The 27,642-nt window shown below is 35.7% G+C and overlaps 1 protein-coding gene across 6 annotated transcripts in view; it reads right to left on the reverse strand.

Moving 5' to 3' along the window:
- The window catches only part of LOC131592017 (protection of telomeres protein 1-like), a 59,225-nt gene extending 35,055 nt beyond the window's left edge, over positions 1 to 24,170 (reverse strand). For 2 of the 6 annotated variants that reach the window (XM_058863236.1, XM_058863241.1), the window contains exons 1-8: positions 23,781 to 24,170; positions 19,519 to 19,652; positions 15,293 to 15,365; positions 13,927 to 14,018; positions 10,047 to 10,157; positions 8,257 to 8,304; positions 6,995 to 7,109; positions 312 to 442 (exon numbers count right to left, since the gene is read on the reverse strand). In XM_058863236.1, coding sequence (XP_058719219.1) covers positions 312 to 442; positions 6,995 to 7,109; positions 8,257 to 8,304; positions 10,047 to 10,157; positions 13,927 to 14,018; positions 15,293 to 15,365; positions 19,519 to 19,641 — 693 coding nt within the window. In that variant the 5' untranslated portion in view covers positions 19,642 to 19,652; positions 23,781 to 24,170. Of the gene's footprint in view, positions 1 to 311; positions 443 to 6,994; positions 7,110 to 8,256; positions 8,305 to 10,046; positions 10,158 to 13,926; positions 14,019 to 14,610; positions 14,740 to 15,292; positions 15,366 to 16,479; positions 16,612 to 19,518; positions 19,653 to 23,066; positions 23,151 to 23,780 lie in introns of those variants that run through there. The other 4 variants (XM_058863237.1, XM_058863238.1, XM_058863239.1 and 1 more) reach the window with 4 other exon arrangements.
- Between the last annotated feature and the right edge of the window lie 3,472 nt (positions 24,171 to 27,642).

The following is a 27,642-nucleotide window of genomic DNA, read 5'->3' on the forward strand; positions in this document are numbered from 1 at the left end:
ACCTAAAGAAACTCCTCAATTCTATCAGCTCGAACAGGACTAAAATGTGCCAATTTATGTCAGTTAAACTCTATCCACCAAGAAGTACCACATGATTTCTTGTCAGGTAGTTTAATAAATACTGTTGTTGAAAAAAAGTCATTGTTTACTTTCAGTTTTGGTCCATACCATAACCATAGCTGTTTTAACAATCAGCTGTTTTATCCAGTGTCTCCAAGAGTTAATTTCTGCATGTGTAGAACTAAATTATTACTGTGGTCCTCTCACTGCAGAAAAGCAAGCACATAAACACTGCACATCCTAGTACGTACCTTTATTCTATGAAATCGAACAATATCTCCAACTTTGTAAATTTTTGGTAGAAAATCTACGTTTCCATTAAAAAGATTGCATGTTAACTTCACATTTGATGGGTCCACCAGCGTTACAACTGAGCAATAATCTGTAAAATATAAAAGTGTCTGGATGAGTAACAGGCATTATGGAATTATTAATACATAGACACCAAATTTGGAAGGAACACCCTTTTGGGCAATTTTTTTCTACTATGACATTTTAAATATTAACTTTTTCAAAGTTAATTTTTTACAGTATCATAATAACTGAAGTGTGGCCCATCTTGCCAATAATTAGCCCAAATAAATGAAAATGAAATGTGTGATTAAGCACAGCTCTGAGTGCAAAGACACACAAACCTTTTTCTTCTGTCTGGAACAGGTATCCTATTCTTTCATGTTTCAATTACGTGTTCTACAAAATGAGGAGCATATCTACAATTTTATAAAATAATTTTCTAAGACTTATTTTGCAAGGTAATGAGTTCTACAAGGAAATTAAAGCATAAATTACATATCCTTCACTTCAACAAAATATGCAAGATAGACATATATACCAGAAGAACAGAGTAAAAATATGAAATATGCCTTTCTGAATTTAAACTTCATGGAATTTCATGTCTAATAATGATCTAAAAGGTAAAATCAAAACAAGCTACAAAGATAACAATGCAGCCCAGAATACAGCAATATTTGTGGATGACATAAATGAAACCTGTATTTTCCATTTCAGCTTAGAGAACATGTATGCTCTCATAGAGAAACCATCTCTTAAAAAGAAAACACAAACAGAAGAGAAAAAAATCTAAATTATCAAAACCCCCAGTTTCCCTGAGCTGTAACTCTATGAAGCAACTAGTGATAATGACACTATGCCAGTTTATATAGCTAGGAACTGAACAAAGGTGTTGTATTTCTAAAACAAAGTCAATAAAATGCCCATCATGCACATTACAAAGACATTTAAGTTGATGCTAGACAGCTTTGAAAGAGAATGCTATCAGTCCAGTAAAACTGACAGATTTGCCTTTTATAAAAAAGCTACAGGAAGGCAGTCATAAAAAGATGGTTTTTATATGTAAATTTTCTGAATAGATTCCCTAAACATAAAGACAGGTATGTAAGACTGGATTAAAATACATGCATGTAAAGAAATATTCCTCTGTTTCCAGCACATATCCCCTTAAATTTTCCTATCATTTAAGCTTAGAGTTTAAATGCCCTAATGATTTGAGTGAATTAAGTGGTCAAAGAAATCCAGTGAAGGCTTACCAAGAAATGAAACTTTGCCTACAGATACAAAAACCTTCTGTATTTCAACAAAACTAGTACTCTTCATCCTTCCCAAAATTTTTACACAGACTCAATAATGATGACTTATCATCTTTTGCATTCAAAAGTTGCTGAGATCACTCTTTTCCACACTCCCACCAAAGGCACAAAGTCCACATAGAGTCAATTTTGAAATTCTATGCTAGGAATGTCAAGAATAAACTTCTGTCACTGGCTAACGAAACTGCAAGTATCTACTACTGTAATCCACAGACTGATGTATTTCTTTGGGTATGAATTCTAGAGGTTAACTTAAAAGTTCTGTTGCAAATATGAGCAAAATGAGCAATTAAGAAGAAAAACCCATATGGTTCATAGATTTACAATCCTTTGGGGATGTAGAATCACATGCTACAGTCCACTGATATAATCCAACATCAGAATCAAGCGAAAGCAGCAAAAACATTCCACATTAAAATTGTGGTTAATTCTTTGATGCTGTGATTATACAACCTAGTTAGCTTCATACATGTGCAGTTGCCTATTTAATGGTAGAAGTTAACACACTGCCTCAATTTTCTGTGTAATTAGCATAATCATATAGGACTGATAATCATCCTAGTCAGAGCAGTATAAAACAGTACACTTGCTTTACATAGCCAGGAAACACTTTCTACATAATAGACGTTCTCTGTCTCTGTGACTTTAGTCTTCCATTCCTTACTCTCAGCTCAAAACATCACTTCTATAAACCTAATTACAATAGAGGTCTTTGAGAACAAAGCATATAGACTTTTTAAAATGAAATCCTCCTTCAGCAAAATCCTTTTTGAAGGTTAAAACAAAAATGCCACATTTTCTTTTTCAGCTGAAATGTAAAAATTGTTTCCTATATTCCACACTAGCATTATAGATCAGTGTATTAATTCACTGAAAAAAATTAATTTTCTGAAAAAATAGTGAGTCAAACACTAAACAGAATTGTTGAATTTAAATAATATCCTAGAGTTAAACAAAATAATATAATGCCATTGGTCACACTTTTGATTTTTCTCAATGTACTCTCCAACAAAGCAAAATCCCTTCATTACCAAGCTAACAAATAAATAAATAACGGAAGTTTACATATTGGAGTCAATTTTCCCTTACTACAGAAATTCACTCCACTGATTAAAAAAAATCCACTGATTTTCTTTAAAAAAAATTTACCACTGGTAGATGTTACTTGCAATAACTTGACTTAAAAATATTACACAATGGATGCACAGTTCAGCAAATTTATATGCTACTGCACATAACTTTTTACTTTCATACTATACTGTCTCAGTAAAAGCACTGAATTTCAGCTGACACTACACAGAACTACAAACTTCATTTACTTTTTTTTTTTTTTTTTTTTAATATATTTATTTATTATGAAGGGGTGTTCTCACTTAGGCTTAACATTACATGAGGAACCACCTGCCATGGACAGCTACCTGTAAGAATGCTTGTAATATCTCACAATTGGTGTTACAAAAACAAGGAGACATAACTCATGTTTAATTTAAATGAAAATACAGCATGATAGTCTGCATGTGTCTTACATGCTTTTTATATTCTTCCAGATTATTCCTTACTGTTCTTTAAAAATACAATTGCTATAATTTTCTAATGAGTTCTTTATTTCATTTCATAAAAAAATCCACAACTATTACCAAATAGGAGAAGGTTACACTGTCTGCATAGAGAATGCTGACTGTCAGGCTTCCATGTCCTTTAAATAGTTTGAAATAGGAATCTCTTGCAGCTCTCTAACAGTTACTGAAAATCTCAATTGCCTCCACTATCATGACAGTCCAGGTTCATTCTTCAGGTTGCAACTTTCACAATTCCATAGCATTTCTAATCGTTTATGGAAATCTCTGTTATGCTGGTTATTAGCATGAGCAGAAAGCCAGCATTTCTCCACAGTGTGTACAGATAGATAAAAAACAAACATGAAAACCCCAAACCCCACAGCTTCACGTAAACACTCATTTTTCAGTCATCCTAAGAAAACTAGAATCGCTAAAAAAGCTTTCCAGATTAGTAGCTATTGATATTGTAGGACCAACAAGTTGTTTAGAATTTACTGAATAAATATTTATTATAGTTTTACTGAGGACTTCAGCAGTTCCTGACTAATATGCTTGTATAAATTGTTATGGTGGAAAGCACTGATCTAATTACACATCCCCTTTTGGGCAATCACAAATTTATTTCTCAACAACATTTAGTGGAAAACACACTACCCTGAACCAATAACTTCACCCTTCCAAGAGATAAAAAGGTTTTGGGCAATGTTGTTAGCAGTCAGAGACTCTAATTAAAGATTGCCTTCTGTTTCTTTTATTTCAATACACACAAAAAAGGCAGAGATTATTGTAGCAAATTATTCTCTCTTCAAAACTAAATGAAACATTTAATACTGTTTTCAAGAATTACTGAGGCCTTTCAATACACAAGTGCCTGCACTAACACCAAGAAGCTGACCTAGTTAATTTACCATTTATACTTCAACAAGACAGGAAAAAATAATAAAAACGTACACACACTTCTATGTGTGTGTATATATATGTACATACAAATACATTTTGCAGAAACCCAAAACAAAAAGCCCTGAAGAACCAAACTGTTTTACTAGAGCTTGTTATTTCTAACATGGTGATACACTTTAGAGAGACAATGTGGTAACTACCAGAAGCATCTGGCTAAACAGATGTTTCAATGCTGTAATTTTAAACTGCAGATCAAAGTAACTGTCTTGAGATTCCTATTAATTATTTAATCAACTATTTACTATTGTTATTAATTCCTCTAAATATCTTTTATTTATCTTCTGTACTTGAAGATAAGAAAGAGTGGTTATTTAAAAAAGAAATGCATATAAACCACTATGAACAGAAGGAAAAACATTATTCTAATCTCTAGGGGTCCAGAAATTAAATTGCTACCTTTACCTCTGCAACTGTTTTTATTCTGTTCTGCAAAACTTAAGTAAATCCTCAACATTTTGATTCAGAAGAAACCCCCCAAGATGGAATACAATACTTTGAAGGAAGAACTCCTACAGGTTTAAGTTCGCTTCCTCACAAATGGATACCACAACATTCTGTGATGGGTTTGCTTTGCACTGTAAAGTTGGTTTGCTATTACTTGCTAAAATTTGACTATTGTAGTTCAAGTTAACCAAATGGTATAGTTTAAATTAGAGTTCATTCTTTCAGCTACATAATTTTAAACAAATTTTGGGCTGTTTGATGAACTTGGCTCAAGATCAAATAAAAACTGAAAATAAAAATAAAACTTAGGGCTTCAAAAATTCTTTAAGAATCTGATTTGATTCTTAACCTGCATTTTGGGCACGTAAAACTGTTGACCTGGAAGCCGCCAAGCTTTTTAGAAGTATCTTTTACAACTTGCTAACCTTTGTTAATTTTGATTCTAAGAAATATTTCATAAACATAAAATAGTTACAATCTACATGCATGTCTAGGTAGGATGAGATTTTAACTGAATACGTGACATATAAATATACTGAATGCATCTATGATAAAATGCTACATGGAGGTTTCCTCAGAAAAACAGGACATGAATTCTGTGACACTGTTAACCAGCAGCAAGGATTCTTCATTATTCCCTGCTTTATGGAAAATATTGATCAATATCTACATGAAAAAAAGGGCTGGGGAAGCAGTAGGTGTCACGTTGTAACGTCCCAAAACTTTCATGGTCAAGCACATAATCTATGTAATTGGACTCTACAAAGACAGAGGCTCTTTCTTCTTCTATTTACTTCTCTTTTCCATTAAATCTCAAGGTTAAGTACTTGAGATATCCTGAAGATTAAGGGAGGGGAGAGAGGAGAATATCATCTTTGTTAAAAATTTAAAATATCTTAAGACTCTTATACTATTGGGGAAGGAAAGTTAGAATATCATTTTGAACACCTCCAACAGATCTTCTAGCAGACAAAATCCCGTCTGTCTCTTGTACCAAGCAAGACCCAAAGCACTTTCTTGGACATTTTCAGAACTCATAACGCTCTCATATACAGACATTTCAGACTATATGCCTCAAGCAAAAGCATGCTTAGCTAAAACAACTTTATCTGTAATAAATAATTTATAGACGTACTGAAAACTCATTTCATTCATCAGTGTTTTAACATTCATCTAATGCAATCATGGCAATGGAAATGATGAACTTTTAATTATAGATTATATAAACCAACCCAATTAAATTAGGCACCAGTCCAGTGGTACCCACCTTCAATGGGAACACAGAGCAAGGCCTCATCCTTAAGCCTTAATATGTGTAAGAAGGAGCAGCATCTTATACCTCAGAAAGTACCTCTATAGTGAATAAAGACCCATGTAGATAAAGTACAGTGGCCCCACTTTCCATGCTTCCAGTGGGCACCAGCTAAAAGCTATATGATTCTATTATTACTGTGTCAGACAGAGAATGCATTGGTGTAGGATTGGGCCAGATCTAAAGCAATCACAAAATTTTCTGACAAGACCCACTTTGTGCCCTGACAATGCAGAACAATCGTTGACCATCTGGTACCCTCTCAAGCAATCGTCACTCTGGATAGTGCAAAAAAATCAAAAACCAACAACAAAATATTTGACTGATTAGTGAATATTTTTACTCAAAACCCCAGACTGATTAAAACTGTCTTAGAGATTTCCATTATAAAGTAGCAAGTGAATTACAACTATCTTCATAAATAAGAAATATCAGATTGCATCCCTGTTCTCTACTGATACTATTTTAGTGTTAGCTACACTGTGCTACTTTAATAATGTCAACTGAAAATATACAGGGAAGACATATTAGGAAGTTATTAATTACATTTAGGCAAGGACTAGTTGCTAAATAAATAATAATTTTCCTTATTAAATTTCTACTACTTAAGAAATTGAAGTGATTAACTTGGCAAATGACTCAGCAGAAAAGAAATCTCTCCTAGCTGCTTCAGAGACATGCTACTTCGAAAGTTGGTGCATTTAACTTCACTGTTTTTATATAACTGGAAAGAATGGCTGCCCTAACGATTTCCAGCAATCAGCACTTGTCTAATTAAGATGTTCCACAACCTCAGTTGCCCAAAGTCTTGTTAAAGTAGCTGGACAAATGACAAATCTCCTCTAAAAACATTCTTAATTTGCTGTCTTCACCTATCTGCCTGGACTGACTGGTATCTCTTATTTATTAGTTTTTCTCTTTCCTTGGTATTAGCTGGTCTAAACTATGGTTAAAGGATCATGTGAATTTGTTGTTTTGGTTCATTTTTAACAAACATAATAAGAACAATTCTGGCTGGAGGAGATTTCAAATGTCTTGAATGTAGTACATACCAGTTCCTTTGCTAATATATGGAGGCTTGAAGAATTTCACAATGCCATACAAGTTCACTATAGTTCCATCTTTTAGATGATTCAGGGGAGTATAAACATATTTTGGAGCAACAGACTGAAAAGGCATGATACAATGAGGGAACAAAAGAAAAAATTATTCAAACATTCACAGAGAATTTTGCCTTTTAACATCATTCATCCTCAGACATAGTTATTGAATTTTAAAGAAATAAAGATTATCTATTTCTTTGTATCTTATTCACTTGAGACTCAGAAAGCACACAAGACTTTTAATTTCTTTCTGGGATTACATCTTTCTTACAATAAGCCAACCAGTTAATTGAGTAAGTTTTGATACATAAACCAGGTGAGTAGAAGTCATTAGAATAAAGATCAATGAAAGACACTTTTTTACTGATCCATTTTAACATGTCCATCCAGAGAACTTTTTAAAGCACATACATAATCGGCTTTGTATTTCTGCTTGGCAGTGTCACTGTACAGACTCCCTGTCTTGGGCTGGTGCGGGGGTTACGTCTCACAGCCACTGTGCACATCTGATTAAAAAACCACAATTCTGTCGAATTTGAGAAATTAAGGGCTACATTCTACAGTTTAAGGACTACTCTCATCTTAAGGTTATAATATATGCTGATTAGACTCTTTTAAAGAATACAAGTTCTCTCAAACTGAGTGATAACTTATGTTCTCAAGTACTATACTGAAAAAATGAGACTGTAAATAAAAATTCAAAACGAGCTCTATCACCATTGGTACTGAATCTTTAAAATCATGATAAAGACCATTACAATTTTGCAAACCAGTTCCTCTGTCTTTAAAAGACTACTTATTGTAGAATTTTAATTTAGACACATAAAGGCTTGTTCCAAACAGAAAACAAATGTTAAGACCAGCATCGGAAGTCTGATTTTAAAACAAAGGAAGTTTAATATTTCTTTTTTTTTGTTTTTACAAGCATACAATCTTATTTAGACCAATAGTTAGCTTTCTAGTTCAAATTTCCTAAACCAACATGAAGTGCGTTTGGAGATCAAGATGGGAACAATGCAAGTATAGAAAATGTACTACTTTTTTCAAATGTTATTTTGTGTTCCAGGTATGTTATTTGCAAAAGTAAAAGCTAATGACTGCTGGGATAAGAGAACGGAAGTAAATTAAACAGGAACAAAAATGAATTCCACACCTTTTTATTTACATGCAGTTAATCTCGTGATTTAAAAATATCCCAAATACAAACTCACCACAGATGCAGTTTCTGAAGCAGCAGTTGTTCCTGGTTTAGTGCAAATCTGTGGAGAAAAAATAACAAACTTTCTGATTACAAAATTGATAATACTGCAAATATAACAACATTTGAAAACTTTAAAGCAAATACAACACTGTAAGGAAATGCAAACCAGCCCTACAGCCATTTTTGCCACAAGAATCATATGTGAATCTAGTAAAATTTTAGCTACAGAAGAAAAGAAAGTATTTACTGCAATTACACTCAGACAAAAGCTTCTTCAAAAAAACTACACGTTTTCTAAAGCCATGTAGCTGAATATGCTAGGTGACATTAATAGAGTACCATTTGAAAGTTGGAGGCCACAAACTTAAAAATGCACTTGCTTAACATAGACCAGAAATGGGTTTAAGGTTCTGTACATGAAGATGTATGTAGATGTGAATGCTTAGAGCAGACCTATTCTCAGTGACTCATTACTTTCCTTTGGGAGAAAAAATTCACCAAAATGGGATAAATTGTATTTAAAGATAGTTCCTAAGTTTTCTGAGCTTTACTTGTAAGCCAGATTTATCTTCAATGTGAGGTCTTTTAAAGACCTTACACTAATCATGGTGATTTGATGAAAAGCCCAACTCTCTGTGAGGAACACAGCGCTCAGCTGCCTTCCCAGCCTGCCACAGAGCCCCTGTTACAGCTGTTCCCTGCCCCACACTGCCAACTCCTGCTGGGCATCTGCTTTTGCTCTCCACCTCAGCTGCATCCCTGAAACTGATTTTACTTTTAAACAGCCAAGTGAAAAGTTATGATTAAGGAAATGAAGCAGACATGAAGTCATTTGTATGAATGTTATTATGCATCCAATACGCCTCTCACCAAGCAAAGTGCCACACGCTCCATTCTGTGGTCAATGACGAGAGAAACAGCACAACCCAGGCATTCAGGGGGCTGCACAGTGTCTGAGGTCTTGCCAATACTCAGCTAAAGGCCTTGGGTAGATTCTAAAATTTAGACACTTTTAGTTTACACACACCTATTCAGACTCAGGGTGGTTTTGCTATCTATGATCTTCAATGAAAAATACTCTTTTTACCTATATATCATCATCATCAACAGATAATGAATGCAGGAATCAGTCTGCACTATCATTTTAAATAATTTTGTTTCTCATTGAGCTGTGTGCCAAGTTTTAATTACCTATAGAAATCAATTCCAAAACAAAAGTGCCTGAGATTTAAAAAAAAAGATTTTTTTTTTCCTTAAATTTAGGATTTAATTAGACAACACCTGTACAGATAAGACTAAACAGAACTGATGTGAGAGGGGTATAAAAACAAATATTCTACTCAGGACAAACGGGTACAATTCTCTGTACAAAATTTAGATTACAGCAATCCATCTATTTGAAAGGCAACAACTAATGATTTGTGTTAAAACAGTACAAACTCATAGGTCAGAGAAAACTAAAAATTATAGACCTGAAATCAGTCTTGCACCCTCTGCCTTGTCTGCATTATTGAAATGTGTTATGCACAGGAGTAGTTGAAACAACTCTAGAAATCTATCTAAAGTCAACTAAAGTCAAATTCATGCACTCAACAAGTAGAAATTTACCTGGAAAATAATTTGTTTAGGGTTATTGTAAAATTACATGTGCACACAGACACAAACGTGACATGTTTCCTCATTAACATGGTAAAATAATATGTACCATTTCAGTTTCTAATAGGTTTTATTGTTTTTTTTCTATTATAAAACAAAATGTCAATATAAGCATTTTGGAAATTAAAAAAGTTGGGCACATACATAAATGGCTGATCCAGCTTCTTCAGAAACTTCCAGATGACACTCATGTCTACCATCCTCTCTCGCTGTAGGCAATTTTATCACCTTAAATCCTGCAACTATCATGGTTTCCTATGGGAACAGAGCAATAAACAGAAAATTACAGACTCCAACACATGCTCTATTTTAAGACTATATGATGTGAAAATTCACTCTGAAGTCTCAAGACACTGAAGAAACAATCCTGAACAAATTGTAAAATCTGTCTTTAAGTTTCTCAATTTAGTTCTTTCACTCATGGAATTTATATTTACAACAAATGCCAGAAAGCTTTCCTTTTTAATTCTGCTAGAATTTTCACACCCATGATGCTACTGTAACTGAATGCTATTTTTGACAAAGCCTAGGGAGGAAGATTCACACTGAATAAAGCAAGAGAATCATTCCTCTTTGAATACACTAAAGACTGACTCCTTTCTGGTTAGCTTAATTAAAGTAGAAAAGAAATCACACGTCAGACCAACAGTGATAAAACATTTTTTCTTAGAGCTCCTTTCTCATTGAATTACAGCTGTACTTTTAAGAAACTCTCCTATAAACTCCGTTTTGGCTGGACCAACATCTTCCTTAAGGGTTAAATAGGTAGTTCAATCGAGAGGTAGATTTCTGGTAGCAAAAGAGACCTTACAAACTTCTCTGGGATCACTGCTGAGTTTCTGGCACAGGAAGCAATTGTAACTCTATCTTCATGTCAGTACAAAGTTCCTCAGACACCACAAAATTAACAAGAAAAAGAGGATTTAAAGGGTACATGGCAAGTCCCAGAAGCAGCTCATGGTTTTAGCAGCAACCTCACCAAATCAAAAAGAAAAAAACAAAGAAAAAATTAAAAAGGAGGAGAAGATAGAAAATACATTAAATATCTTTAGGTAATCAGAGATTATTAAGATAGCTATCTGATACAATGTAAAGCTTCTTTATAGTCAGCTCCCCCTGTTATCAGAACTGTTTAGCTGGCCTGTGCCAGTGTGCTCCATTCCAATAAACACATTAGACTTGGAAGCCTATTTCTACTTAAGCTTCTACCAAAAGCGTTTCCATAAACTTTTACTGAATAACTTTTCTTCATGTGTTTATTTGATTACAACAAATAAAAGAGCTTTCTGATTAAAGTTGACAGTTTTAGCCAAATATTGCACTATAACAGCACTTTTTTTGCTATTTCAGCAATCTGACAATGCTATGCTAAATGATTTAAGATCCAAAACCTTAATGTCTTATGCAAGAAAAAGAAAGGCTTCTAGATTAAGTGACAGTGATATATGTAGTTATTAAAACTTTAGGGGAAAAAAATCTGCAGAAAATATAAATTTAATCAGACAGTTTAATTCACAATGAAACTACTTAGGGCATGGTGATTTTCAGGTAGTGTCACAATGTATACTTTGACTAAATAATAATATATAAACCTAAAAGTAAGTCAAAGCTAAGTTAAAACATGGCAAAACAATTAGAACACTCAGTATTCTTTTTGTACCACTAACACACTGTCCTACTAACATACAAGAAAGTTGTTTCAGTCTTTCCAGACACAGAAACACGTGAATAAAAACTTCAAGAATCTCCATGAATTTTGTCAAAATCAGATGTTAGTACAATGACTTTCACTCTTAGCTGATGCTAACTAGAATGTTCCTTCAACAGTAAAATCAACTTTACCTAAAAAGTTATGCCTTGCTTATAAGTTCTTCCCATTTCAGCATTTTATTAGAACGTAGACTGCTCAAGATTCTGGGACTTGACTGTTGAGTCAGGATTGGAGCTCTGTACAGGTAACTTCTCATATGTCAGAAGGAACTTCAGAATTACACAGACTCAGCCCTTTAACAGGCTGACAATAAACGAAAAAAATTTTGAGTAGTATTAGGTCACTGATGATTATTCTCATGTAATACATACGCCATATGTAGCACCACATTAAAAAAACCAAACAAAATCCCTCTCAGACTGTGAAAGGGCTGTGCAATTCCATAAGGAAGACAGCACTAACCTCAATATCTAGTTCTACAGGTAGAAAGAACAGATACACTCTCAGATTTTTTACAAATTCACAGTCAACTGTGACAGGTTGTGACTTGCAGTTTCTAGACATGCAAAAAAATTTTCATAATATTTGCACAGTGCCTTGATATTTAATTAGTTTTCAAACTAGATTAGTTTCCATTTCACCTTTAGCTAAGAAGATCTTGTAATTGGCTTGGGAATCAAAGCTATTTATAGAAATTGGTGGATATTCATGTCAACAGATGTGCATTGCATAAATAAACGATGAGATTCAAACCAACATCTTTAAATGGCAAAAAAATTTCTATTTTCCTCATTCAGAAAGTGTGAAATACAGGAAAGACAATATTTTTCCTGATGGTTATTCTCTTACAGAGCGAGAAGACTCCCAGGAGACAATATGGTTACTCATATTTTTGGAAATTGCCAGCTCCTCCCCCAGCTACTTAGCTACATTTCTTCCAGTATGCCAAGAATGATATGGAAATTAAAAAAATACTAAAATCTGAAATGGCATACAGCAAATAAGCAGTACTAGACCTTACTGAAGTAATTTTCAAATGGCTAAAAAATGGGACTTTTTATGACACTCTGCTAGCTTCCCAAATCATTGTCTCATATTCATATTCTTCCAAAATTAAAATCTCATTTGACACATGAGGGAAGACCACGAAGGCTCAGTTCACTGGGGAAGAACAAATTGAGATTTTAACGCACCTCAGCTAAGGGTTGTTGCCTGTGGGTTGTAGTTTTCTACCCAGCTCTTTAGTAATGATCTTTTTTTCTTCTAATTGCTGCTCAGTGCCTTGTTCAACATTTGTATTTTTATCAGGACAAAACTGATTTGTTCACTAAATTTAAAAAGATTCTGCAGCTTGCACATTTAGCAAATTAGTTCAGGAACTTTCTACCCCAGCTTCCCCATCAAAATTCAAAATTCCTTGGAAAAAAACCTGTATAAACACTGTAATTTGCCCAGAGAGATTGTAGATGCCCCATCACTGGAAGCGTTCCAAGTGAGACTGGATAGGGCTTTGGAGCAATCTAATGAGGTGAAATATGTCCCTGCCCATATGTCCCTCCCTGTGGTGGGAAGGTTGTGACTGGCTGACCTTTAAAGGTGTCTTCCAGCCCAAACCATCCTATGATTTAGTGTGAATTTGTATCACAAATCAAAAAGCACTAACATCAGCTCATAATGCATCATATACTAATTTAATTTCATATTTGGCTAATACTGACATGTCAATAAACTGATATGCAATCTTATAAAAAGACTGAGATAATTGTTTTTATCTTGTTTTCCTTCTTTAGTGGTAACACTGCCTCAGAAACTCACAGGCTGACTTGTCTAAGTCTTTTACCTGGAGCTAATCTAACCAAACTTTTATTTCTGACAAAGCAAGACACTGGCACCAAGTCAGTAAAACAACTCTGTATGGAAAGTTTTGAATTTTTTTTTTTTTAAATCTTTTAGTATAACTGTCTTTTAAGTGAGTTTAATTGTAAAACATATTTTATCAAATGGAAAAACATTCAAAATATGAACATAAATGAGTGACTTCTCTATTATCCATATTCATGATCCTTTGCCTGCTAGGTAAACAGCACTGATAAAAAGAATTGTTTTATTTCAATATTAGTGTGAGAAACAATTTACATAAGCAAATACGTTTTTTTTTCTTTCTAGTTTGTACTTATAGATTTGAAGGGATTGAACAGACTGTTTCTAATTTTAGGGATAAAAGAAGACAAGAAAAGAAGTCAACATACATCTGTGAAAAACAACTCCTATGACAAGAATATATATGTATATATGTTTTGGTGGTTTTTTTACCCCGTGGTGTATAATTTTTGCACAATCCTCTGCCATTTTTCCATATATTAAAACACTGATGCTGTTGATCTGGGAACACAAGTCATCCGAATCTAGAGGAAAAAAAGCAAAAGTGATTCAAATCACTATACCTTCTCCAACACTAAACAGCAGTGGAAAGAGATTTACAAAGCAAGCTGATCAACAGTCTAACACATTTCAATTAATGTACAAACAGGAAATGTACTAACTACAGGTATGTAGCTCAGAATATTCTTTGTAAGAGGATTAAAATGTGAATGTTGTACACCAGTGAACAATTAAACAGAAATTAAAAAAATTTCCAGTTGGATAATTCAATGTATAGTGTTAGAAAGGAAATATTATGCAGTCACATTAACACAGATCCTATTGTAGAATCTATTATAGACTTAAGATATTCTAGGACACAGAAATATTAATTAATAGCCTCCCAGGAGGACTGGAGCAGAAATCATTTTGTTATTTTAAGCTTTCTACTTTTTACTGTTTCAAAGATTTAGATGTGCAAACTTATGTTTCCATGGAGAATGTGCATAACTTCTCCTCTCCTGAACAGTCACTGAAATCAGCAAGACTCAGGGAGGTTAAGCAGGAGATTAAGCAGCCCTCTGAGAACCCTGGAGCCAGCAGGGAGACTGGCTAGGGTCCCAAGAAATTCATCACCTCTGCAAACACCAGCCACAACCGCAGAACCAGGCAGGATCTGCACACCCCAGGACTGCTGTTCAGGCACAGGAGGCAGCAGACCCCTGACAAATTACCTCCTCCACCTTCCTGACTGGAGGGGATGACAAGCTTAAGGCTGGAAGGGAATGTATTATTTTTTTGCATCATTTATTACATGATGAACAATTTGGGTCTTTCAAAGAGCTAATCTAGCTACTGACATTCAAATACTTGAGTAGTCAGATTAAATTTCCTTAAGTGCTTAAATTAAAACAGAATGAAACACAAATATTTTGCTGCTAATCAAAATACTGACCTATACTAAATGTGCCCTTACATAGTATATGCTATATATATATTATATGGTAACTATTATATGTGCAATTTCCTTGGTCCTTCTTATGATAAGCAGTTTGAAAATACATTGTTAAAGCTATACATATAGCTAATACATTTCCAGGACAGTCTTTTAAAAAGTTATGCAACAAGAAGTCTACTGAAATATAAAGACTGTATTGTTTCCATTAACTCACCTGGCGTAAGTTTATCTTAAAATTTTCTGTAGAAAATGAACAGTTTTAGGGACTATTTTAAATCTTACATTCTATTGAACACTATACAAAAACAGGAACTACTGATGTAATACCATAAATTCAAAATGTATATTTAAATGCAGTACCTTGAAGAACAATCTTGAAAAAGTCTGTTCCATCTCTGAGTTTTGTTAATGGATAGGAAAGAGTAACTATTCCCTACAAAGCAAAAAATAAAAGAAAATGTTGTGAACTAAGACTTTATGCCTCTAAGTTACTGAAATGCTGGTCACAGCTGAAACATCTAAGATAAAGGCAGAATTTAAGGAACAAGCCTAAATTGCCATCTACATTCTTAATAAAAAACCAACTGCTACAGACAGCACTAAAAAGCAACATTCTGGAGATATAACAAAGTATTACATGTCAATACTATTTAGATGCTACAGCTAGATGATAAACATAAATAAGATAGTAAAATAAGACAGTAGCTATGGAACTATACATGCAACTTTTATTACAAAAATAGCAAAAAACGCTAGAGTTTTAGTACAAAACCTGAAAGGCATCTGAAGAGGTAGTGATCAAAATCTTAAAAGATAGAGAAATTTCTCCAAAAATATTGGCAAAGGATTACAACATAAATATCAGAACAAAATCACAGTCAAGATATAATAGAAGCATACGAAGATATATAATGTTCTGTAAAAAAAATACAGCTGTGAGAAGAGTACTACAAAGGTTTGAAACTATCATGTCCTACTTATTTGGCAATAATACAAATGCTCTAAAAGATGCTATGATTTAATGATTAATTAAAAATATTCTTTATATTGTGAAGCTGAAGTTATACTGAAGCAAATATCAGCAACTTCAGCAATGTTAACATTTAACACCTCTTTAGAACTAACACTTCTCGTTAGAAATATGGTTATCATCTACATTACCAAAAATGTCAGTCAAGTGTATTCTTTCACAGTATGGCAGATAAAGCACTGCTACCTTCTCAATGATAAAACCAAAAAAATTGGTTCAATAAAGAAAAATAAAAATATTGAAAACAAACTCTGTAAAATGTTTAAAAAAAGCTAAACAAACAACACAAAAATAGACTAAAAGGCTTCTTGCAAAAAGAGAGCAGGGCAATATATCAATAAATGCAACATTAAGAGGACAGTCAGGTAAATTACAGTTTTACTTTAGTAATTTGCTTAAACCAAATCAGGATAAAATATGCAGCAGTGAATTGTTACTCCAGAGGCCTTTCACAGTAAAATTTGTCATACAATGTGCTGAGGAGTAATTCAAATCAAATTCAACAAGATTTTACTACCTCTTTTATAAAGAAATAATACCAGTCCACAAAACCTCAACATTATTTACAGATGCTGATTTCCAAAATATTTTGATAATTACGTCTCCTTATAAAACTCTTTAGTCTTCTCTGTGAAAGGTAGGAACTTACCTGTAAAAACAGAAAGCTTTCTTACTTGTTTTCAAAATTACAGCTTTGTTTAAAATTTCACTATATATATATATATATATACACACACACACATATATATATATATTTGTTCTTGCTGAGATTGTTGTGATTTGTAAAGGTAAATAAAATTGTGAACTGTGAATTGTCACAGGTAAATAAACTACAGAATTTTTCTTGTCATAAAGTCTTTGCAATGAAACAGTCACCTCAGGAACACTCAGTGTTTACGTATGTATGCATTTTTTTCTTAGTAAGAAATTTCAATCTGCACCAGCATGCTACTTTAAAAGTTGAATTCATTGATGCGATAGTGACTGCTTTTTGACCATCTTTACTTTTTATTTTTCCTTTAAATCCCAGTATCTTCCAAAGTGTTTTCAAATTCTGGGATCACATTCTTTGCTATAATGGTCTGGCCTCTCCACTTTCCTCTGTATTCCAAACACCTAAGCTATAGTTCTCTTCCCCAGCTACTACCCGTTTCCTCATACTGCCCCACTGCCTTCCCCACATGCCTGAATATCTCGAGCTTCAAACTTCAAAAGAACCTACCTTAGCAAAATTTGCTCAGATTGACTCTTCCCTCATAAATCTTGCACTGCTTATTGAGTTCAGAAGCAAACTTTCCAAAACACTCCACATGCCACTAGATGCACTCTCAAACCAACCATGTACAATTCTTCTACTGCATGTGTCTCCTTCCCGAGAAGGCCTTTCTCCCTCAGTTTGATTCTATAACTGATTTGGCAGCTTATTTTCAGGTTTGGTTCGGATCTGCCCCAGCAAAATCCAGAGGATGATGAACTAATAGGAGAAGGCATCATGTTTAGTTAATGAACATGATGACTGAAGAGGTACAAATATTGCTTATGCTGTTTTTCTACCAATTTGAAGTTTGCCATTTTCAAAGAGGTGCCAGGAAGATAAAAACACGCAGAAGAATGAAAGGACTGAGGCACACAAGTCAGACAGAAGCATTCCAAATGTTTTTTGTTGCTTTTGCCAGAACACATTTCATAAAAATCCTCCCCTGCCCTTCCCCCCTCGTCAAAGCAGGACCTGATCCCTATTTTGGCTGGTCTAGAGTGACAGTGTGTCACCACAAAAACAACCTAACATCAGTGCATTCTAAGGTTCACTTCAAGCTCAGCCTGCAGAACTGGATTTTCCTTCACATTTAATGGTGCATTAGCACCAGCTTTATCAACTCTCAGTCGTGCTGTTTATGCCAAGCTGTTTTAGTCACCTACTAATCCATGTCAGCAGCAGCATGAAGTTCTCTTTACATAAGGCAGAAGCCTTATGACATTCTACATTCTACATACTCTTCCCTTCAGAATCAGCTAGAGCACGGCATGTATGCTTTAAATCATAGTCTGGTAGTAATTGCTCTGCTTTCCAAATAGAAATATTTATTTTGGCAGAAAGATTTTCTAACTTATAATGCATTTTTGTCTCCTTCACTACTTTCTTCTGAACAAGTATCCCTGTTCTTCCATGTCAGAGCTGCCTGCAGACACAGTTCTTCAAAGCAGGAAAGTCTATATATCATACAGGTGAACAGGGACAGAAAACTACACCCTGAGGAATAAACCCCGTTTGCTAGCAGCAATGGTTATTGATGTTTCCATTTGTTCCTTTACAAGACCTGAGGGAGGCTCATTCTCAATCAAATCACCTCCTACACCACTCAACTGCTGCCTGCTGCCAGACAGGGCAGTTCTGCTCCTTCGCTACACTGAAGTGCACCACTCTTGGCATCAATTTGACACCACAAGGAACCAGTGCAGAGTGAGAACAGCAGAAAATTATCCTCTCTCCAGCAATAAGGATAGTCTTCTGCCAGCTTCCTTCTCATGAATAGACTCAATCACAGGGTCACATAAGCACTAGAGTTGCAACTGAGAATATACAGCTGTAGTAGCAAAAATGTTTTTTCGGATACAGAAATATATTAGATCAGTTCAGCTCGTATTTTTAAAATGCTTATGCCATTTTTTTAAGGATTCAAGACAACTTAGGTTTTCTACAGAACCAGATTGCCTTAACTTTTTCCCTTTTTTCTTTTTAATTAACAGATTGAAAGAAAGACTGAATTAATGCTGATATCCTGACACATTAGCATCAGTGATACCTAAAATGATTCTCAGAGTCACAGACAAGAAAAAGTTAAACAGGATAAAAAAAGAACACACTCAAGTATTGACACTGCATTTTACCGAAAATACTTATTTTAGGCATGGAAAAGGTTGTTTCTGCATTTCACTAGTATTGCAGGATTGTATTTCCAATCCGAAATATATTTAAGATTACTGTCAAATATAAGTGCACACTTCGTAATGATAAAAAACCTAATTGTGCCTTGATCCTGGTAGTTGTTACAAACATTTTTTATAAAACTGGATATTGCATCATTTCATACAAAAGGAAAACTACTTTAGAAGTTTTTTACTTACTCTGAAATCAGTTATTCTCATTTCACTTACTCTGATCTTTAACAGGATTGAAGTGCTTATTACTGTTTTTTTAAAACAAAATACCACTTAACTTCCCACAATCCCTCCATTTTAAGAAATGCATTCTGCATATTAATGTGTTTTAAACTGGTCCACAGCTTATAAACTCTGAAAAGATAAACTCCTACAAAATTTTAGTCTGATAACATAAGAGAAAGGGACAGGACTGTGAATCAATGAAGGTAAAAGCAACATGCAATGAGGTTCAAAACAGTCATCATTTTCCACTGCTAAAAGACATGCAACAGATGAACACAAAGACACACAAGTTGCAGAAAGTCACCAACTGAGCTGGAATACAAAAGTGCATTGCTAATGTTAAGAGGAGCTATTTCAAAGCAAGACAAAATTTTTTTACTGGTCAGTTTACCTGAATGTATTTGTTAGCATGATCACAGCCTTCTTGCAAATGTTGCAAATTCTCCTTCTGCAAATAGCTTGGTACTGGAATCTCAGATTGTCCTTTAATGATTTTCAGCAACTGAACAGGCATAGCTGCTTTATCTAAACAAGAATCAGAAAAAGAGTCCTGAAGCTCCTTCTTTTGTTCAAATGAAGAGTTACTAGAAGTTGCACCTCAGTCAGAAGGGGAATATTTTCCTATTTCATAACAAGACAATTTCATTATGTAAAACTATTTCAGGGGGACTGGGCTCATCTCTTAGTATTGTAAGAACCAAGAAGAAAGTAACATTTCCTCGAAAATAGACTGCCATCCAAATTACTTGATTTTTCAAACATTCCAAAACACCATAAATGACAATAAAATATTTTTTTACATATAAATAAATAGAAATGCATATAAATGCAAAGAATAATGTAAACAGTGTTAATATTTTATGTAGAAATGCAGATAAAAACCATGCAAAGACTTTGAATGACTCCTTCCCCAGCACAAGGTCAAAGACAGTCTCCATATATAGCTTCTTCCCTAGAAGAAAATTCGACTGCAAGAAATTAAAACATCTGTCATTTTAACTTAAAATGAACAAAAGATGCTTATGTACAGATCAAAAAATTTTCATCAATGAATCAAGTAATGAAAAATATAATAAAAATATAAGATGGGTATCTACAGATTCCAAGCATGGCAGGCACTCGGAATAAGATAAGGAATGTATGACTGTGTCATCTATGGTCTGCCCTCATTGTGCTAAAAGTCAATTAAATAAATTAATAGTGACAGTGTTATAATGCTGAGAATAGGGGAGAGCTTCAAAGAGTAGTCTATTGCAGTGAAGTTACACATAATAGAAAAAAGTGATCTAGCAATAAGAAGCTATTGGTGTATTTTCTCATTACACTGTCATCTCATTTCTTCTGGGGGTATCTTTGTCTTTACAGTACAATTTTTATTTCAAGTGGGTATCTACAGAACAGTCACAACATTATCAATCTTCTGTTTCCAGTAAGTTTTAATAAACTAAGCAAAAAATGCTTTCTGTTTTCTGAAAATCCAGATGGCAGCATTATTGCCACAGCTCTAATTTCAAACAGTTTTAGCAATTCTTATATGATAGTAAAGAACAGGAAAGAAAATACTTTCTGTAGTTTTGAACGGACACAAAAACTTGGCATTCTACTCAGTAAAAGCTTAAACTACATTCAGTTATAGCTCAAAAGAGCTTTTGCAGTGCTAAGCAGAATGAATTCCTACAAAATATTCAGTGATAATGGAATTGGGAAACCATTGCAAAATGGAAAGACCAGTGAAGACCTTCTCTTATGACCATCATAAGTTACAAACCTAAGTCCGCACATAGAGGTGCAGAGTGCAAAATTATGCGCATTCTTTTAAAAAGTGCATTATTCTTCAGAAAATTCAAAAATCTACCTTATTGTTACTCCAGTATCCAAAGATACCAGACTTCACTAATAACTCATGACTGTTTCTCTGGTTGTTAGCAACCCTTCTTTCTCCTCCCCCATTTTTCAAGAAACCCCCCCAGTGCTGTTATTCTTGTCTAGCAGATATAAGCAAGAAGTCACAGTCACTCATGACATATCTTTATTTTGGTTTGAGGATGTCTCAGTTGCAATGGCACACACAGGATGACTATCTTTTGTTTTTTCCTAGCTTCCAATTTACATGAGGAGGAAGGAAGCAGAAATGAAGCATTATGAACTGACCACAATCCCCATTCTCTATCCCCTGCACAGCTCAGGGGGAGAAACTGGTAGAGAAATTGGAGTGGAGCTAAGCCCAGAAAATAGGAGAGGTGAGGGAAAGGTCTTTAGATTTGATGACCAGCGAGTTAAATTCCTTTGAGTCTCTTTTGTCCATGTAAATGGTGACTGATCTCCCCATCTCAACCTGCAAGCTTTTAGTTGTATTTTCTCTTCCCTGTCCTCCTGGGGGGAATGATAAGAGTGGCTTTGGCAGGCACCTGGCCTCCAACCAGGATCAACCTATGACAGCACAGAGCTGAGATGTACAGCACCAGACAGGTTTCAATTTCTGCTTGAGTTTAAGAAGTAAAAGCCTGCTACAAAGGTGCAGATGCTGTTCCTGCTTTGATTAGTGAGGTATTAGAAGTTAGGGTTTCTGTAAGACATTACTAAATGAGCCTAAAAACGATGCCTTTGTCTGTATATTTTCAAACACGCATCAAACCACAAGAGCATTGTCATTAGCCTACTAAGATTTCAAGTCTCTAGTGAAAAGAGCAACTAGAAGATTTACACAGCTTTTCAGTTCAAAGTATCTACTTCACACTTTATTCTAGCAGACTGAGAAGCTGATCTATTCCACCTAGAAAGAGTCAACTTCAAAGTTAATCAGCAATATTGGTCTTCACCCAGCAACAGTATTAGCCGTATATATACAATACAACATAACAGATTAGCAATTTTTTAATCTTGTTTCTCTCTGTTACATTACTTAGCAGTTAAAAATAGTATTTTCTGTTTATTTTCCCCATGACGATGTCTTAAGAACACAGAACATTATATTTATTATATTAACAAAATTATATTTTGTTATAATTTGAATTTATGTGAATAACATTCTAGTAGAAAACAAGTGGGGTGTTTTTACAGATCTTAAACTCCTATATATATAAAACTAAGGTCATGTGTTCTAACTGCTAATCTCTGCAGCTTTCAGATTCTTGTTCTCAGCAATTAAAAACCAAAGATGAGTATCCAGTTCTAAGAGTTATAAAAGTAAATTTTCCAAAACAAACTGATAGAGCAGTGGCTCACAAAATCTACATGAAGATATTGTTAGGGCTGTCCTTGGTGTTCCCAACTCTTCTGGAGAGCAGCTAAGTGAAAATAAATAAGTCTGTCAAATACCTTTGTTGCTCTCAAAAGCCTGACTAACACTGACAGGAATCATTCCAACTTGAGCTTAAGGAGCCCGTAAATGGTGTAAAGAGAGCTATACATAAAGATGGATACTGAAAAAAAAAAACCAAACAGGAACAACAGAGACTGCACAAAAGGCAGACTGCAGCATGGGACACTCCTTGAAGAAGAGTGACACAACACATACACACAGCAGGAACAAGAAGACTGAACTAGAAATACCTTTTGCCTTCCAGTAATTAAAGTGACAAAAATATGGAGAGTGAGCAACCAGAGAGCTTAACAATTTTAACAAAGAATTATATGAAAGAATGTAGACTGTTTAAAGTAGACTATATACTGTATATAGGATGTAACCCACAATTTAACACCCCCAAAGAGAATGCAATATGCATCACTCAAGTGAAATATAACACTGAGGACTGCTATGGTCTTAACTCTTATGGGCTGCTCTGCCCTATCCTTGATGTTCTAGAAAATTTAATCCTTTCCCTACTACCAAGAAATACTTCAGTCATACACAAAAATTCCATGAAGAGAATAATGTCATTTTGGGAAACAGAAGAGAATAAAACACATGACTTTGTGGACTTCAGAAGGAAACCACACCGAAGTCTCATGAAGAACAAAGGAATAGCCAAGAGCATCAGCATCTTATTAATGTGGTCAGTCAGTGGTAGGTACTTGAAGTCCCTGCAAACATAAATACTAGTCCGTGCAATATTCAGGCTAACTGTGCAAAAGTTAAAAAAATTATGAAGTAAGTCATGCTTCATTAGAAAAACACACATATTTGTAGACACAGCCATACATTCCTGCTATATTTTACGCAACGCTTGCCATAAAAATGAACATTTGTGGCTTGAGCAGAATAAGCAGTACAGACTACCACAAACCCAACCTGCCATCACAGGACAAAGCTTTTGTCACGTAGCAGTCTTAATGAAATCAAGAAGACCATCAGCGAACAAAGCATGTAGTCTAGCTAGAATTTTTTCAAAAGTCTAATTTTGTAATTTATTAGTTGAGAATTCTCATGAGGTGAAAGCATCATGTCAGATTAACTAAAATAGAAGGAGAAATCAAGTCAGTACTGTGACACATCTTATTGCCCTGGCTGCAGGGCTTCAGCCTGCTATTGCTGCAGATCTTCGGGCACTTGTCTTTATTTGGGAAGTATATCCTCGGCTATACTTACTGTTAATTACAAAAGTGATACTTAGTTTCATTAGAGTACAAATAGGTTTCTTAAGAAAACAAAATTTATTTCAGATTAAAATTTACTCATCTGACATTGTGCAAGAGACTACAATCAAACATTACCTGAGGAAAAGGGATTCTCACACAGTCATTAATATCTCAACTCTAGTACTTCAGCTGTAGAAAGCAGCAACCCACTGAAAAGCAGCGGCCTCAGGAGGTCAGGGCTACTCTGCAGATCCCACACGTCACACGGTATTAATTAATCGCTTCAGAAAGTGAATCCACCAGTTACAAGAAACCGAGACCCTTAAAACCAAGACCGTCAACACAGGCGTATTACCAACCAACAAAAACCCCCTTTCGGTTTACTCAGTGCCCGGAAAGAACTTCCAAAGCCGTGGAGCCCGTGTGCAGGGCAGCTGCGGGGCGGAGAGAGGTAAAACCGGGCCCGCAGACCCGCCGCTCCCCGCGCGCCGCCGCTCCTTGTTTGTGCCCGTCCCGCTCCGCCGCCGCCTGCGCAACTTCCGCCCGCCCCGCGCACCGCCCGCACACTGCGCATGCCCGGGCTGCGCGCGCACGCGCAGCGGCGGCGTCGAGCACACCCGTCCTGCAGGGACCGGGACCCGGGACCGGGACCCGGGACGGCCTCGGACCCACTGATGCTCTTCTCTTTTCTCTTCTGGTTCTGTTTTTTTTTGTCTGTAAAAGATCTGTTATTAGTTAAAACTACAGTGAGCTGAAATCATGGAAAGCTTATACATTATAGGTACATTAAATTAAAATAATTCGGAAACATCAAGTTGCACTCCGGGTGAATATATGGTTACTTGATCTTCTCGTCTTAACTTCTCTCCTTTTTGCTCTTTCTTTTTCCAGTTACTTTTATTTTTAATTTACTATTAAATTATTTCTATAAAGTAATCTTAAACCTAGAAGAATTGGCGGTTTTCTGTCCTGTATGTAATCAAAGGAGAAAAAAATAAGCAGAATTTTGATAAAATACTCAGTTTTATGTGTCGACAAAACAATAACCGGGTCTGCCAGAAATCTAGCCTGAAGTCTGTTTTTCTTTAATACTGTTTTTGAATGGTAGTCATACTCCTCTTCAGAAGGATGGCGCGGGGCGGGGGCGGGTGAGGGAGAAGCGCTGACGGCAAAGCGCGGGCTGTCGGTGGCCGGGCTGTCCCCGTGCCCCTGTGCCCCGGTGTCCCCGTGTCCCCAGTGTCTCCTTGTACCCAGTGTCCCCGTGTCCCCGTGTCCCCTGTGTGCCCGTGTCCCATTGTTGCAGTGTCCCCGTGTCCCGGTGTCCCGGTGTCCCCGTGCCCCGGTGTCCCCGTGTCGCCGTGTCCTGGTGTCCCCGTGTCCCCGTGTCGCCGTGTCCCCGTGTCCCCGGTGTCCCCGGTGTTCCCATGTCGCCGTGCCCCGGGCCGGTGCCGCCCCTCGTGCAGGAGCCGTGCCCCTACACGGGCCCGCTCCCGGCTGTTCCCCCGCCTCCCTGGGATGTTCAGTGCCCATGTGGGGTAGCCGGTAAATCGTGGATGTTGCGTCCGTGTTCAGGCCAACTTAGAAGCCGCCACCTGCAGAAAGTTAAAAAAATACGGGGGAGAAGAACACCCTGCAGCTTGCTGGCGTCTGTTGTTGAAATGGCTTTGGAAAGCAGTATTCATCGCTGACAGCGACACGGGGTCCCTGGGACTTGCTGGTGTTTGGATGCTGCAAGTTGACACATGCCAAGATCTCACTGACACATGCCAAGATCCCGTTTGCAGTGCTTGCCAATTCAAAATTACAGCATTCGTGGCTCAGCGTTTCAACAGTGATGCTTCTTCCTTTCGAGACTTCAGCTTTCTGTCTCCAGCACCTCAGAGATGCGTTTGCTGCCAGTCTATGTTCTCTCTTTCCTTTCTCATCTCTGCAGTCCTGAATAACTGGGACAGCTTTCTTTTTCTTGTTTCTCATCACTTAGTAATTTTTAAAAAGTCCCACTGGAAACAATTTTCTCCTCTCTCTACCTTCAAATAATTTCTTTCACAACCCTCCTCCTATTTTGGAACTCTGTTAGTTATGTCTCTGGAGCGTTTTATAGTTACACTTAGAATTCAAATCCAATTCAAAAAATGGAGCTTGGATCTATCCATGTTCAGGCAGCCTCTGGAGGGACATCTATGCTTTGTACTCATTTTCACCGCTGACAACCTTTTCTAGAACAGGCTTCTCTTCTTTGATCATCACAGTTCTCAATAAATTTTAATCCTGTACCTTCCATTGGGTATTGATGTACCATGCTTGATTATGAGCAAAAATATTATTAAGACCTTGTTAAACAGACGTGATAAAAGTAGCCCACAGTCAGAGCTAAGACAGAGCTGGGAATTTAAAATTTAAGACAGCTGGTTACATGGAGGTCTAATGATCTGCCGTTTGTAGAGCCAGCTATAGCAGATAGGCTGAGGTTAGCGTGACTTGCCCACATCCTTTATTTCCATCAAAAGATTTTGAGAAATCAAACTTATCTTTAGGCTATTAAGTTCTGTCCAGCAAACGTTTCTGGTGGAATATTTTCTGTCTTCTTTTATGTCCTCTATTTTTATGTTACAACAATAGTTTTCAATATAGAAAACAATAAGAAAACTTCATCAGCAAAAAAAAAGTTGATGAAGTGGTAAAGGATACATTCAGGAACTAAACATTTTTAGAGCCTCATGTCATTTAGTAAAAAACAGGGCAATTTGAAACAATACACCAAGGAAATGTGCTTTGGCCCACTGATGCATTTCTCTTTTCTGTTAGGTTTCTTTTTTCATGTCTGTAAAAGATCTGTTTTGCAATTAAAATTACAGTAAAGTGAAATAATGGAAAGCTTATAGGTGAATTAAATTAAAATAATTTGGAAACATCAAGTTCCACTCCAGAGTCATTTAAATAGTTGATTGATCTTGTCCTCTTACTTCTCTTTTGCTGCTTCTGTTTCCAGTTACTTTTTCTAAATTTACTATTAAATTTATTCTATAAAGTAATCTTAAACCTAGAAGAACTGGAGTATTTTATGTCCTGTCCTGTATATAATCAAAAGAGAAAAACCTGAGAGAAAGCTGTATATAAGCAAAATTTTGATTTTGATAAAAGAATACCTTAGTTTATATGTCAACAAAGCAATTGGGTCTGCCAGAAATTTAGCCTGAAGTCTGTTTTTCTTTAATTTTAACCTTGCTTCTTCCTCAGTTACTAGTTTTAATTTAAGAAATTTAAGAAGTTAGATGAATTACATCAGAAAGTTATTTTTAATGTTCCAGTAACTGTGTGTATTCTTTTACTGCTCATACTTGGAGCAATCTTGAAATGTGCTGCAATTTAGATGTATCATAATAGAAAATAGTATCTCTGCAGAGGGAAAAAAAAATCACCAAAACCATAATTCTGATCTTAATGTTGGTTTGCTTTGTGGCTTTTAATAAACTGCTTACACTACAAAACGAAAGTCCTTGAATAAATAAGATGGTAGCGTTATTTCTTGAGCCCAAGTTTTGGGGTGAGGTCCACATGTAAATTACACATGCTTTTAACCAGTTTAGGAATCCTTGGAAATCCCCAAGTGCAACTGAAATTCTGATCTCACTGAAAATACTAAAAAATTTCCATTCACTTGAGCAAGACCAAAAGGTCTCCCCTGTGCGTCAAAATTGTATGAAACATAAGACCTTGAATCAAAGCTTTGAGGAATAGGAGCCTTACACATTAAATCAATAACTAGTCACAGAAGCTTCTGAAGACTGCTGTCTTAATGAGGCAAGAACTAGATATGGGTTCCAGAAACTAGCCTCGAGTTAATGGTTTTGGTGGGTTTTTTTTTCAATAATAAAACCCCCCAAAAAACAACCCCAAAAACCAAATCCATTCCCCCTGCCAAAACGGGGCAAGCTTTTCAAGTATGTTCTTCCACACATTACAGTACCAGTCAAGTCCTTAAGCCATATTGAAAATT

The sequence above is a fragment of the Poecile atricapillus genome, chromosome W, assembly GCF_030490865.1.
Source record: "Poecile atricapillus isolate bPoeAtr1 chromosome W, bPoeAtr1.hap1, whole genome shotgun sequence".
Classification (NCBI taxonomy): domain Eukaryota; kingdom Metazoa; phylum Chordata; class Aves; order Passeriformes; family Paridae; genus Poecile; species Poecile atricapillus.